A 13,677-nucleotide genomic window follows, 5' to 3' on the forward strand; every position below is an offset into this window, starting at 1 on the left:
GGAGGGTGTGAGGCTGCAGCAGCCACTCAGAGGTTCCACAGAGCCACAGTTCCCACCAGGATCTCTGCACTGCCCAGGCACGAGGAGTTTGAGGCAATATTTCAAATCTAGGATCTAGGCTGGCAGCAAAGCTCTGTGGCCCAGGAAATTCAGACATTGCTGCTCCTCCAAGGGCCAAGCTGCTATTTCAGCACACTTCTGTGGGCCAGGGTTGAGAAACAGGAGGAGTAATGAGCTGGGAGCTGCAAAAAAATAAAATTAAGACATTCCTCAGCTTCTGAGGTGGGCCAGCCTTTGATCCCTTTCCTTCATTCCACTTTTAATTATTGGGAGATTTCCTTCTGAGACAAAGTCCCAGAATTTCACTCAGAGGTGCAGCTGCTGGCTGTTAAAACCAGGCAAACTCGTTAAATAAACCCCTGATTATTCTGGTTTTGGATTGTCTGGGACCCCCTGTTGGTGATACCTGAGCTCCAAGCCTGGACAGGTATTTATTCCTTAAACTAAAGGCATCAGCTTTTGGCAGCAATTTTGCCAAATCATCTTCGTTCTGCCTTCTGAGCCTCTCCTGCTCTTCTGCTCTGCAAAAGAAAAGTGGCACAAAGGTGTTTGCCCTGGGGGAAAACCTGCCCAGCAGGGAACTGTTGGAATATTATTTAATATTGTTCTTTTAATAGCTAGGAAATGTTCTGGGGTATCAGGTGAATGAGTAGGAGATCCATAATTCAGTGTAAATAAAGAGAGAGGCTGATTTCTGCAGGTTTCCTTTTATTTCAGTCCAAGATTTCAGTAGAAAGAGAAACCTTTTGGTTTTTCCCAGGTTACAACGTGCTCAGGGAGTTCTGTAACAACTTTTCTACCTATTAAACAAACTCTCATCCTTAAAATAAACATTACGATACAAAGAGAATCCAGAAGGCAATAAAAGACTGCTCAGCAGTCTCAGAGTTCAGAAATCTACAAAAAAACAAAAGTCCCTTTGAGCACCTGTGGCTCTTTTTGCATTGTGTTGAAAGGACACAACCCCAAAGCTGGAAATACATTGAAAAAGTGGATTTTGCATTTTGACAGTGCCAGAAGCAGCAGCAGTGAGCTGTGGGAGCTCTGGGTGAGAACACAAAAATGCTTTTTGCTCCAAGGGGCTCTGAGCTTCCCTCCAGGTGGGCAGCAGAGCTCAGCCCAGCAGGAAAAGGAATTTTGGCATTGCTGGAACACAGCAGGGGCTGGAGCAGGGCTGGAACCCCAGAGATCTTCCAGAGAGCCCCAGAGCAGCCCCAGCCCTGCTGCTGGAGCTCCCACCTGCAGGGCTTTGCTACTCAACTTTCCTTTCTGAAAGAAACAGGGGACAACAATTACTGCAAACCCTGGCCTGGGGCAGCCAGACCCCACAGAACCCCTGGGATTGTTACACAAGGGTGACACACACTGAGATGGAGAAGCCCAGATCCCACAGAACCCCTGAATTGTTACAAAGGGGTGACCCACACTGGATTTGGGGCATCCTAAACCCCATAGAATCCCTGAACTGTTACAAAAGGGTGACAAACACTGAAATGGGACATCCCAGACCCCACAGAATCCCTGAATTGTTACACAGGGGTGGCAAACACTGAGATGGGGCAGCCCAGATCCCATAGAATCCTTGGATTGTTACACAGGGGTGACAAACACTGAGATGGGACATCCCAAACCCCACAGAATCCTTGGATTGTTACACAGGGGTGACAAACACTGAGATGGGACATCCCAAACCCCACAGAATCCTTGAATTGCTACACAGGAGTGACAAACACTGAGATGGGGCAGCCCAAACCCCACAGAATCCTTGAATTGTTACACAGGAGTGACCCACACTGGATTTGGGACATCCCAAACCCCACAGAATCCCTGAACTGTTACAAAAGGGTGACAAACACTGAGATGGGACAGCTCAAATCCCATAGAATCCCTGGGATTGTCACACAGGGGTGACAAACATTGAGATGGAGCAGCCCAAACCCCACAGAATCCCTGAATTGTTACACAAGGATAATAAACACTGAGATGGGGCATCCCAGACCCCACAGAATCCCTGGAATCACTGAATTGTTACACAAGGGTGACACACACTGGATTTGGGACATCCCAGACCCCACAGAATCCCTGAATTGTTACACAAGGGTGACCCACACTGGATTTGGGACATCCCAAACCCCATCAGTGCTGTGATTTAGGCTCAAACCACCACATTTTGTATCACATTTCAGTTTGAGGCCACTGAAATAAATGAAGGCAAAGAGGAACAGAGCCAGGAAAGGACACCTGGATAATGCTGCCTCAAATATTGACTCACAGGAGGCAGGATATGAAATCCTGAAACAGACTAAAGAAAATAAATCCACCAGAAATCAGACTGGAGAAATGATCTCCTTAATCCCTCCAGGACAAACCCTTCCCAAGGCAGTGACATTTGCTGGCTCTGTACTTACTCAGAAGCAGCTGCCTTCTGCAGTTTTGCCCTTTTCTTTGCAGACCAGTTGAGATCCCCACCTGTAAGAGCAGCAATGGGCACTGAGACCTTTAAAGCTGAGCTTTGGGATCAACACTCCCCCAGGAGCTGTCAGGGCACTGGGAAAGCACAAGAATGGTTCCACAGAGGTACAGACTGAGGAGCAGCTGCAGACTCACCTGTGAGGTGATTCACAAAGTACAGCATGACCACAGCCAGCAGTGACACTGCAAAGGCAAAGGGACAGCTTTAGCTGACCAGAAATGAACAGGTTTGACCCCAGATCTTCATGGTGGCTCTGACTCAGAGGAGTTTCTGCTTTTGTAAATCTCCCTGTGCTCACAGCACGTGGTAATTCAGAAAGGACTTGAAAATTAATCTTATAATTTACACTTAAAAAGCATTATTTGTCTATTTTTACTCAACTTTTTAAACACTGAAACTCTCCAAGCCCCAAGCACTTCACTGGCTGTGAGCTCAGCCCACCAGTGCCCCAGCTGGCACCTCTAGAACAGGAATGGTTTCTGTTTTCCAGGGAAATGAACCAGAGAGCCCCATGGAGCTCCCTGAGCCCCCTCCCACACTCACAGCAAACACAGGCACTGAAGAAGACCTCCAGGAACAGGTATCCCCTGGTGTCCAGGATCATGCCAGCTGCTATGGCAATCACTGCCAGGCCCAGGTTCTGGATGGACTGCATGCTGGGACAGAGCAGGAACAGCAGGGATTGCTTTTCTCAGGAAAATGGGTTTTCATTTCCCCAGTGGCACTGAGCCCATGGGAGCTGCACTGTCCCCATTTGCTGGGACATGGGGAAGCTCCTGTGCCTCCCCCTCTGTCCCAACCCCCATCCCAGAGCAGCCAGGAACCCCTGGAACAGCCTGGGGGAGCTGGAACCAGCACTGGGCTGGATCTGCTCAGACTCAGTGGTTCCAGAGTGCCAGGGACCAGGGGTGCTGTGGGATGGAAGGACCTCAAAGCTCCCCCAGTGCCAGGGCAGGGACAGCTCCCCTGCCCAGGGTCAGCCTGGCCTGGGAACCCCAGCCCAGCCCCTCCTCAGCCTCCCAGGGAGGAATTCCTTCCCAGTGTCCCATCTCAATCTCTCCTTGAGTTTAAAATCATTCCCCTTTGTCCTGGCACTCCAGCTCCTTGTTCAAGGTCCTTCTCCTGTAGGTTCCTTTCCCTGGAATTCCCAATTTCCAGTCTCCCACCCATCCCTGCCCTGTGGCAGTGGGAGCCATTCCCTGGGTCCTGTCCCCAGCCCCTCCCCAGCTCTCCTGGAGGCTCCTTTCCCTGGAATCCCCAATTCCCAATCTCCCATCCATCCCTGTCCTGTCCCTCCATCCCTTGTCCCCAGCCCCTCCCCAGCTCTCCTGGAGGCTCCCTTTACCAGAATCCCCAATTCTCAACCTCCCACCCATCCCTGTCCTGTTCCCAGCCCCTCCCCAGCTCTCCTGCAGGCTCCTTTCCCTGGAATCCCCAACCTTCCATCCTTTGTCCCCAGTCCCTCTCTAGCAGGCTCCCTCCACTGGAACCCCCAATTCCCAATCTCCCACCCATCCCTGTGCCCTGTCCCTCCATCCCTTGTCCCCAGTCCCTCTCCAGCTCTCCTGTAGGTTCCTTTCCCTGGAATCCCCAGTTCCCAATCTCCCATCCATGTCCCTGTGCCCTGTCCCTCCATGCCTTGTCCCCAGCCCCTCCCCAGCTCTCCTGCAAAGGAATCCCCAGTTCCCAATCTCCCATCCATCCCTGCCCTGTCCCTCCATCCCTTGTCCCCAGTCCCTCCCCAGCTCTCCTGCAGGCTCCCTTTACCAGAATCCCCAGTTCCCAATCTCCCATCCATGTCCCTGTGTCCTGCCCCTCCATCCCTTGTCCCCAGCCGCTCCCCAGCTCTCCTGGAGGCTCCTTTCCCTGGAATTCCCAATTCCCAATCTCCCATCCATCCCTGTGCCCTGTCTCTGTGTCCTACCCCTCCATCCCTTGTCCCCAGCCGCTCCCCAGCTCTCCTGGAGGCTCCTTTCTCTAGAATCCCCTCCCAGCCAAGAATTCCCAATCTCCCATCCATCCCTGTCCTGTCCCTCCCTGTCCTGTCCCCAGCCCCTCCCCAGCTCTCCTGCAGGCTCCCTTTACCAGAATCCCCAATTCCCAATCTCCCATCCATCCCTGCCCTGTCCCTGTGTCCTGTCCTTCCATCCCTTGTCCCCAGTCCCTCCCCAGCTCTCCTGTAGGTTCCTTTCCCTGGAACCCCCAGTTCCCAATCTCCCATCCATCCCTGCCCTGTCCCTCCATCCCTTGTCCCCAGCCCCTCTCCAGCTCTCCTGTAGGTTCCTTTCCCTGGAATCCCCAATTCCCAATCTCCCACCCATCCCTGCCCTGTCCCAGCCCCTGCTCCCCTGCAGGGTGCACAATCCCCATCCCTGCCATACTCACAAGCCATAGGCAGTTCCCAGCTGGTGCTCGGGGACCACAAAGGCCACCATGGGCCACAGGGCACAGGCCAGCAGGGAATAGGCCACGCCCAGCAGGCACTGGGGACAGGGGGACAGGGGGACAGGTCACAGCAGGGCCCCCCCAAACCCACACACCCCTCCCTTCCTCCCACAAGGAGCCCAACTAACGCTCTGTGCAGTAAAATTGTAAATAAATATCCACACCCGGAGCTTCTTCCAGGAATGAGCCCTGAAATTAACTCTGTTCATTTAAATTAATTAATGAATGAGCACCCAGGGCTGCACCTCACTGGGAAAATGCTTGAAAAGCAAAGTTTGTAATCCCTGCCCCAGTGGTGAGCACCATCATCCTCAGCTCCACACACACATTTCAGGAAATCTGCCCTCAATAATGCAGATTCTGACTGAGGTTCCAACCAGCACGTTACAGGCAGTTTGAGTAACAGTAATAAGCTTCAGAAATAAAATAATAAATAAATAAATAAATAAATAAATAAAATAAACAGTATTTAGGAGAAAAGTTTGGATAATAGTAATAACCTTCAGAAATAAACTAAAATAACAATTTTTAGGAGAAAAGTGAGCAGTTTGAGTAATAGTAATAAACCTCAGAAATAAACCAAAAGAACAATTTTTAGGAGAAAAGTGAGCAGTTTGGATAACAGTAATAAACTTCAGAAATAAACTAAAAGAACAATTCTTAGGAGAAAAGTGAGCACCTGGCACAGGAATTCAGTAACACAGTGAGGAATCTTTTGCACCTCACAATACTCACAATAATTCAGTGCCAACTCCATTGCTTATTTTATATTTATGAAATAAATATTTGCTATTTTATTTCTATTGAGGTCTAAATCCCAGAAATAAATATTTGCTATTCTATATCTATTTAGGTTTAAATTTCAGAAATAAATATTTTTTTTTTCTATTTAAGGCTAAATCCCATTATAAATGTTTGGTATTTTATTTCCATTTAGGGCTAAATCCCAGAAATAAATACTTGCTATTCTATATCTATTTAGGTCTAAATCCCAGAAATAAATATTTGCTATTCTATATCTATTTAGATTTAAATCCCAGAAATAAATATTTGATTTTTTTTTTCTATTTGAGGCTAAATCCCATTATAAATGTTTGGTATTTTATTTCCATTTAGGGCTGAATCCCAGAAATAAATACTTGCTATTTTATTTCTATTTAGGGCTAAATCCCAGAATTCAATATTTGATTTTTTTTTCTATTTAAGGCTAAATCCCATTATAAATGTTTGGTATTTTATTTCCATTTAGGGCTGAATCTCAGAAATAAATATTTGCTATTCTATATCTATTTAGGTTTAAATCCCAGAAATAAATATTTGATTTTTTTTTCTATTTAAGGCTAAATCCCATTATAAATATTTGGTACTTTATTTCCATTTAGGGCTGAATCCCAGAAATAAATATTTGCTATTCTATATCTATTTAGGTCTAAATCCCAGAAATAAATATTTGATTTTTTTTTTTCTATTTAAGGCTAAATCCCATTATAAATGTTTGGTATTTTATTTCCATTTAGGGCTGAAATAAATATTTGCTATTCTATATCTATTTAGATTTAAATCCCAGAAATAAATATTTGATTTTTTTATCTATTTAAGGCTAAATCCCATTATAAATGTTTGGTATTTTATTTCCATTTAGGGCTGAATCTCAGAAATAAATACTTGCTATTTTATTTCTATTTAGGGCTAAATCCCAGAAATAAATATTTGATTTTTTTTTCTATTTAAGGCTAAATCCCATTATAAATGTTTGGTATTTTATTTCCATTTAGGGCTGAATCCCAGAAATAAATACTTGCTATTTTATTTCTATTTAGGGCTAAATCCCAGAAATAAATATTTGATTTTTTTTCCTATTTAAGGCTAAATCCCATTATAAATATTTGGTATTTTATTTCCATTTAGGGCTGAATCCCAGAAATAAACACTTGCTATTTTATTTCTATTTAGGTCTAAATCCCAGAAATAAATATTTGATTTTTTTTTTCTATTTAAGACTAAATCCCATTATAAGTATTTGGTGTTTTGTTTCCATTTAGGGCTGAATCCCAGAAATAAATATTTGCTATTCTATATCTATTTAGGTTTAAATCCCAGAAATAAATATTTGGGTTTTTTTCCTATTTAAGGCTAAATCCCATTATAAATGTTTGGTATTTTATTTCCATTTAGGGCTGAATCCCAGAAATAAATACTTGCTATTTTATTTCTATTTAGGTCTAAATCCCAGAAATAAATATTTGCTATTCTATATCTATTTAGATTTAAATCCCAGAAATAAATATTTGATTTTTTTTTCTATTTGAGGCTAAATCCCATTATAAGTATTTGGTATTTTGTTTCCATTTAGGGCTGAATCCCAGAAATAAATACTTGCTATTTTATTTCTATTTAGGGCTAAATCCCAGAAATAAATATTTGATTTTTTTTTCTATTTAAGGCTAAATCCCATTATAAAGGTTTGGTATTTTATTTCCATTTAGGGCTGAATCCCAGAAATAAATATTTGCTATTCTATATCTATTTAGGTTTAAATCCCAGAAATAAATATTTGATTTTTTTTTTCTATTTAAGACTAAATCCCATTATAAATGTTTGGTATTTTATTTCCATTTAGGGCTGAATCCCAGAAATAAATACTTGCTATTTTATTTCTATTTAGGGCTAAATCCCAGAATTCAGTATTTACTATTTGATTTCTGTTTATTGTGAGTTACCATGGCTATCCAGGGGTTCCAGAAGGTGAAGGCCAGCAGGATGTGTGAGGCCAGCGTGGTGACCACAGCACACAGCACCCAGATGATGTTCTTGCCAACCTTATCCACCAGCAGGCCAAACACTGGGGACATGGGGGCTGAGATGATGTACACGATGCTGCAGGACAGGGAAATTCAGATTTAACACCCCCAGGGCCCTTTGGTAACTCCCAGGCCAGAAGGAAAAAGCACCCCACAAAAAATCCCAGGAATTCAGAATTCCCAAAGGGTTTGAGGACATGAAGTGCTCAGCATCCAGCAGTGACAGAGCCCAGAAGTTTCCTTGTGGGGTTTTACTGCTTTGGGCTTTGGCCACGTCACAAATTCACCCTCAGACTGCCCAAACTGAGTGCCTTTAGTGCTGTTATTAAACTGCTTTTGTCACTCAGAAAAGAATAATTAAACACTAAAATAAAACCCTCCAGAGCTTTTTCTTCCCAGTGTGAACATCTGTTTTTAATAAAAACCACATCCACATTTCCCAGTTATTCCTTGGGTTGTGTGAAATTATTTCTCCACTTAAATGCAGCTCAGAGGAGAGCCCAAATCTCTTCCCACCTGCCCACAACCCAAAAATCCATCCCAAACCCTGGTAGTGTCCTTACTAAATCAAGCACAATGTACCTGTTGATTGCACTGGCTTCTTGAGGGGAAAATCGGAATTTTTCAATAAAGAAAACCCTGAGGGAAGGAAAAAAAAAAAATTAGGAAAATGCAGACTTGAAGGACGTGAAATCGAAATTAAGTTAGACAAAGACATGAGAATCTCATTTACAAAAATATTAAATAGAGCTTTGACATAAATATCCCAGATTTTTGTCTATAATTAATTTAGGAGCTTGCTGTCAAACTCCACAGATTTTAATTTAAGGATCATTCAAATTACACTTTGGGGAACACATGAAAAGTCCATAACCAACATTTAACCCAAATAATGAAGTACTGGCTTGTCAGTATGGAAGGAATCCTACAGGACCCCAAATTCCACCCCATGTTGTAAAACTGCATCCAGTTTTCATCAGGAAATCAAACATTCCTCGTGGCCCTGAGTTTGTAATTCCCAAAGAACGTGAAGTTTTTAAGCATTTGGGTGACAAGCCTGGCCAAATTCCCAGGGAAGGGCTGGAAAGGTGAGTGGCACTTACTTGCCCAGGCCAATGAAAGGGAAAACTGCAGCGTAGTAACAGACACAGATGACAAAGATGAGCCACAAGGACAGGGAGAAATCCTTCACATCTGTCAGCTTGATCACCTCTCCTGCAGGGACACAGCATGGCAGCAGCCAGGATGGGAGGGCACCCAGTGATCCCAAACCCCTCCTGCCCCACAGCCCTGCCTGCAGGGTAAAGGTCCCTTCCCTCCAAACCCGTCTGGGATTCCTCTGGAGCTCAAGTTTTGTTTATTTTTTATTTCCCTGAGCTGTCCCACATGGAAAAGCCAACCCAGCACACACTGACAGGGAGGAGCTCCATGGTTCTGCACCCCTGCCAAAGGAAATCAACTCTAAGAAAACTCAGAACCAGTGGCACAAATTGGTGCAAACTTTTGGTTTTATAAATAAAGCAGCTGGCAGAGCATCTGCCTGCTGAGCTGGTGTTCAAAACTAGACAAGGGATGGAGGGACAGGACACAGGGACAGGGCAGGATGGATGGGAGATTGGGAATTGGGGATTCCAGTGGAGGGAGCCTCCAGGAGAGCTGGAGAGGGGCTGGGGACAAGGGATGGAGGGACAGGACACAGGGACAGGGCAGGGATGGATGGGAGATTGGGAATTCTTGGCTGGGAGGGGATTCTAGGGAAAGGAGCCTGCAGGAGAGCTGGGGAGGGGCTGGGAACAGGACAGGGAGGGACAGGGATGGGTGGGAGGTTGAGAATTGGGGATTCTGGTAAAGGGAGCCTGCAGGAGAGCTGGGGAGGGACTGGGGACAAGGGATGGAGGGACAGGACACAGGGACAGGGAGGAGCTCCATGGTTCTGCACCCCTGCCAAAGGAAACTCCAAGGAAACTCAGAACCAGTGGCACAAGTTGGTGCAAGCTTTTGGTTTTATAAATAAAGCAGCTGGCAGAGCATCTGCCTGCTGAGCTGGTGTTCAAAACTAGAACTCCATGTCAAAATGAGGTAAATAGCTGGTGCATTCCAGGAAGGGTCAGCCCCAGCCCAGCCCCAGCACTCACCTGTTTTGCCCTGCTCCTTACAAAGCAGCCTCTCTGCCCTCCTGTCCAGGTAAGCCAGGATCAGAGCACAGCTCAGTGAGAACACACAGGTGACCCCACCTGCAGAAGGCAACACCCCATGGTCAGCTCACAACTCCAGCAGGGATTTGGGTTTGCAGCCCAATCAGAGCAGGTTTTGTTTGGTATTTTGTAAATATTTGGTATTTATAAAACTGGACATGTCAGGCACACCAAGTTTAGCACCAGCTCCCAGGCTGAAGAGCTGCACAGGCGTAGAACAGAACCTGCCTTGGAGCACAGACATGCACATGGATTTATTTTATTTTATTTTATTTCAATCATCACCATCACTCCCCCTCAGCTCCTCATCTGCCCCTGGCAGGAACAGAAACAAACTTGGCCTCATTCCCAACACCAAATCTCCATGCCCTTGGCTCTGAGGGAAGGGAACACACCCCAAAATTGTTCAAATTCCCCTTTTACAATCAGATAACCACAGGCAAGCTTTGACACTCTTCAGAAAAGTTTCCAAGCCTGTCCTTTGCTCAGAGAATGTGAAATATTCCATCTGCACAAGACAAACTTGAATGTGACAACCTCAAAAATGCCCCGAAAAGCATTTCAGAAGCTGCAATAACCTGAGAGAAAATGAGAAGATGATACAAAAGGTGCTGGAATTGCTCCTCCTAAGCTCACACAGAGTTGTGCTGCTTTTAAGGGGTCAATAAATGTTTTTAAGTGATTAAAACTCAGACCATCACTGACCTATGAGCAGAGCCAGGCCGAGGGTGCTGGGACCAGCGTGGCCCAGGAGATCCTGCACTCTGGAGTAGATCCATCCCATAATGTTCATGTTCACCGTGCTCCCCTAGGCACAACAGAGCCACGTGAAGAACCCAGCACCTCCCAGCCCCAGGGATTCACCACGAGTGTTTGTTATCAGAATGCCTCCCAGGGGACACCAGGGAAAAGCATCCAAGGGATTTCCCTGTTGGGCTGGTAACAAATCCATCATTCCAACAAGGGTAAAACATCACAAATTGGGGTTTGGACAGGTCTGGAGGAGTTTTCACTGATGAGAAGTGCATAAACCCACGAGCTCATCAGCTGAGCTGAATTTAACAGAGTTGATCAAAGAGGATTCCCAGCTGCCAGGAGCAGGGAAAAGCCCCATTTGCCCTCCTTCTGTCCCCAGGGGAGGATCCATGGCTGCCACCACTGCCACCCCCAGCCCCAGCAGGGTTGCCCTGCAGTGGTGAAAGCCCCAAAAGGAGCCCCAAAGGAGCACCCAGCCCTTGTGGCCATGCCCACTCACAATCCTGGCCATGCTGAGCTGCAATCCAAACACCAGGTTGAGCTCCTTGCCCTTGAACCAGCTGACAGCATAGGTGTTCTGGGCCACGGCCAGGGACTCGCCCCCAATCCTGCAAAAGCAAACACAGCACTGCAAACAGGGCCTGGGGAGGGCAGGACCCCAGAGAAACCCCCGTGCAGCTTCTGATGGTGCTGCTCTGTGTACACAGAAAGCAAAATGGAAATTGCAGAACAATCCCAGAGGCTTTGATTCAGCAGCTCCTGGGTTTGGTTTTCTAAGTTCCACAATGGAAAGAACTGGAGATCCTGCACTCCCCAGCTCCAGAGGGCTCAGAATGCTCAGTTCTGGATCCCCGTGGCAGCACTTTTCCAGGAGAGCTTTCCAGGGCTGGTTTTTGTAGTTTTCCAGATGGCCTTACCTCAAAGAGCACAAATCTGCCCTTCCAGACTCACCCAAAAATGAACCTGCCCACTTCCATCAGCCAGAAGGTGTTGAACAGGGCTCCCAGAGCAAAAACCACCTGCCCAGCAGCAAAGGAAAATGGTGAGTGTGCATTTCAGGCATGGGACAAGGCACAACTGGCTGAAAACAGGAACAAAAATGATTTTCCCTTCCCACACCCATTTCCTGCTCATTTTGGTTTTTGCTCCCTCTGCTGTTCAACATCTCCAGCCTGGCCCACCTGGGACTGTGCCATCCTCAACCAATTTCACATCCAACATATGAAAATGTGGATCCTTCCCACAATTCCAGCCACATTCCAAGGTGAAACACAAATCCTTCCCACAATTCCAGCCACATCCCAAGGTTCCCCTTCCCACCAGAGCCCAGGGTTCTCCCATTCCAGCTCTCTACAGTGAAACCCAACCTGCAGGCCCAGCCCACCCTCTGCTCCCTCCCTTGCACTCACCTGCCCAGCACACACAAAGATGCTGAATATTACAGTGCCCAACCTGCAAAGAGAATAAAATCACTGCATGCACAACCAGAATTTCCTTACAAAACTCTATTTTAGACCTGCAGCAGGGAAACAAGGGGAGGTGGATGTGAAATGAAAAAGTCTGTGCCATAAATTGTGCAGCTCAGTGATTCCCACAGAGAACAGGTGGTACAAGGTGCTGGTTTTGAAACAAATTAAGTTATAAAGGAAGGGAAGCTCATCTATATTATTAGAAAATCTTAAATTGAGTGGGAAAAATATTGAAGAGGTTTCTTATACCCTTGAAAAGCTTTAGAATATAAAGTCTAAACCTCCCCTGCAGTTCTAGCCCAGGGTTCCCTGCACAGGAGAGGCACAAAGGCTGCACTCACCGGATCCCAAACACTCTGTCTATCAGGAAGCCCCCAAAGAAGCACAGCACCACGTTGGGCCACGAGTACCAGGCATAGAGTGCCATGAACTGGGCTGTGTTCACCTTCATGTCCTGCACAGCACAGGGGCAGGGGGAAAAAACGTTATTGCAGAATAAGCCTGCAGGAGGAGCCAAGCAGAAACAGCATTTCCTGTAATGCACACAATTCCTGATGGGCTGGGTGGAAAGGAATGATTTATAAAACCCAGGGACACCTTCCACAATCAGGGGGTGCCCCAAATGGCCCTGGGCACTGCCAGGGATGTGGGGCAGCCCCAGCTGCTCTGGGCACTGCCAGGGATGTGGGGCAGCCCCAGCTGCTCTGGGCACTGCCAGGGATCCGGGGGCAGCCCCAGCTGCTCTGAGCACCCCGTGCCAGGGCCTGCCCACCCTCACAGGGAACAATTCCTGCCCAAATCCCAGCTCCCATCTCCCTCTGCCCCCGGAATCCCTTCCCCGCTGCCCCGTTAGCCCATGCCCACACAGAATCTCACTCTCCGCGTTTTTCAGAGCGCCCTGAGCGCGACTCACCCGCTGGACCTGGGTCTGCAGCGCGGCCGGGTTGTCGTAGCAGAAGTAGCTGCCTGCGGGGAGAAGGGGACACCTCAGGGCTCTGTCCTAACCCCACACCCCAACCCCCCCCGGCACACGCAGTCCCCCGGGCCCGTCCCGCACCGAATCCCAGGAAGCACATGAGGGCCAGGACGAGCAGGCGGTGCGGGAGGCGGCGGGGGTCGCAGGCGGCGGGCAGGGCGCGGGGCGGGCCGGGGGAGCCGCCGCAGCCATCGCCGCCCTCAGCGCCCAGCAGCGCCCGCTGCTCCTCCGCCATCGCGCCCGCTCACGTGACCGCCCGCCACGTGACACCGCGCGACACGTGATACTCGCACCCCACGTGACCCCGTTGCCATGGCAGCGCCGGGCCGGGGCCTGCGAGGGGGGCCCAGGGAAACGGGAACGTGAAACGTGGAATAAATATAAAAAATGGAAATGGAAACTGTGAAAAACGAAGTTCCGTTTTTTTACGTTTAGTAAACTTTCTAAATTTTTACGAGGTAAAATTTAAAAAGTTTACTAAAAAGGCAGTAGGAGACAGCAG

General features: G+C 47.4%; 1 protein-coding gene across 4 annotated transcripts; it reads right to left on the reverse strand.

Annotated features, from left to right (window-relative positions):
- Positions 1 to 11: 11 nt before the first annotated feature.
- On the reverse strand, positions 12 to 13,456 carry MFSD1 (major facilitator superfamily domain containing 1). Of its 4 annotated transcripts, XM_074547528.1 has the most exons (17): positions 13,257 to 13,456; positions 13,113 to 13,165; positions 12,541 to 12,653; positions 12,140 to 12,182; positions 11,682 to 11,749; positions 11,230 to 11,338; positions 10,680 to 10,782; positions 9,915 to 10,013; positions 8,883 to 8,994; positions 8,362 to 8,418; positions 7,699 to 7,855; positions 4,919 to 5,016; positions 3,077 to 3,189; positions 2,668 to 2,715; positions 2,469 to 2,529; positions 467 to 581; positions 12 to 242 (listed from the first exon to the last, which is right to left on the reverse strand). In XM_074547528.1, exons 1-17 carry the CDS (start codon positions 13,408 to 13,410, stop codon positions 183 to 185), a joined length of 1,563 nt encoding a protein of 520 aa, XP_074403629.1. In that variant the 5' UTR covers positions 13,411 to 13,456; the 3' UTR covers positions 12 to 182. The 4 variants fall into 4 exon arrangements, with proteins under 4 accessions (XP_074403629.1, XP_074403630.1, XP_074403631.1 ...); XM_074547529.1 differs by lacking the exon at positions 467 to 581; XM_074547530.1 differs by lacking the exons at positions 12 to 242; positions 467 to 581 and adding an exon at positions 732 to 1,329.
- Between the last annotated feature and the right edge of the window lie 221 nt (positions 13,457 to 13,677).

The sequence above is a fragment of the Zonotrichia albicollis genome, chromosome 9, assembly GCF_047830755.1.
Source record: "Zonotrichia albicollis isolate bZonAlb1 chromosome 9, bZonAlb1.hap1, whole genome shotgun sequence".
Classification (NCBI taxonomy): Eukaryota; Metazoa; Chordata; class Aves; order Passeriformes; family Passerellidae; genus Zonotrichia; species Zonotrichia albicollis.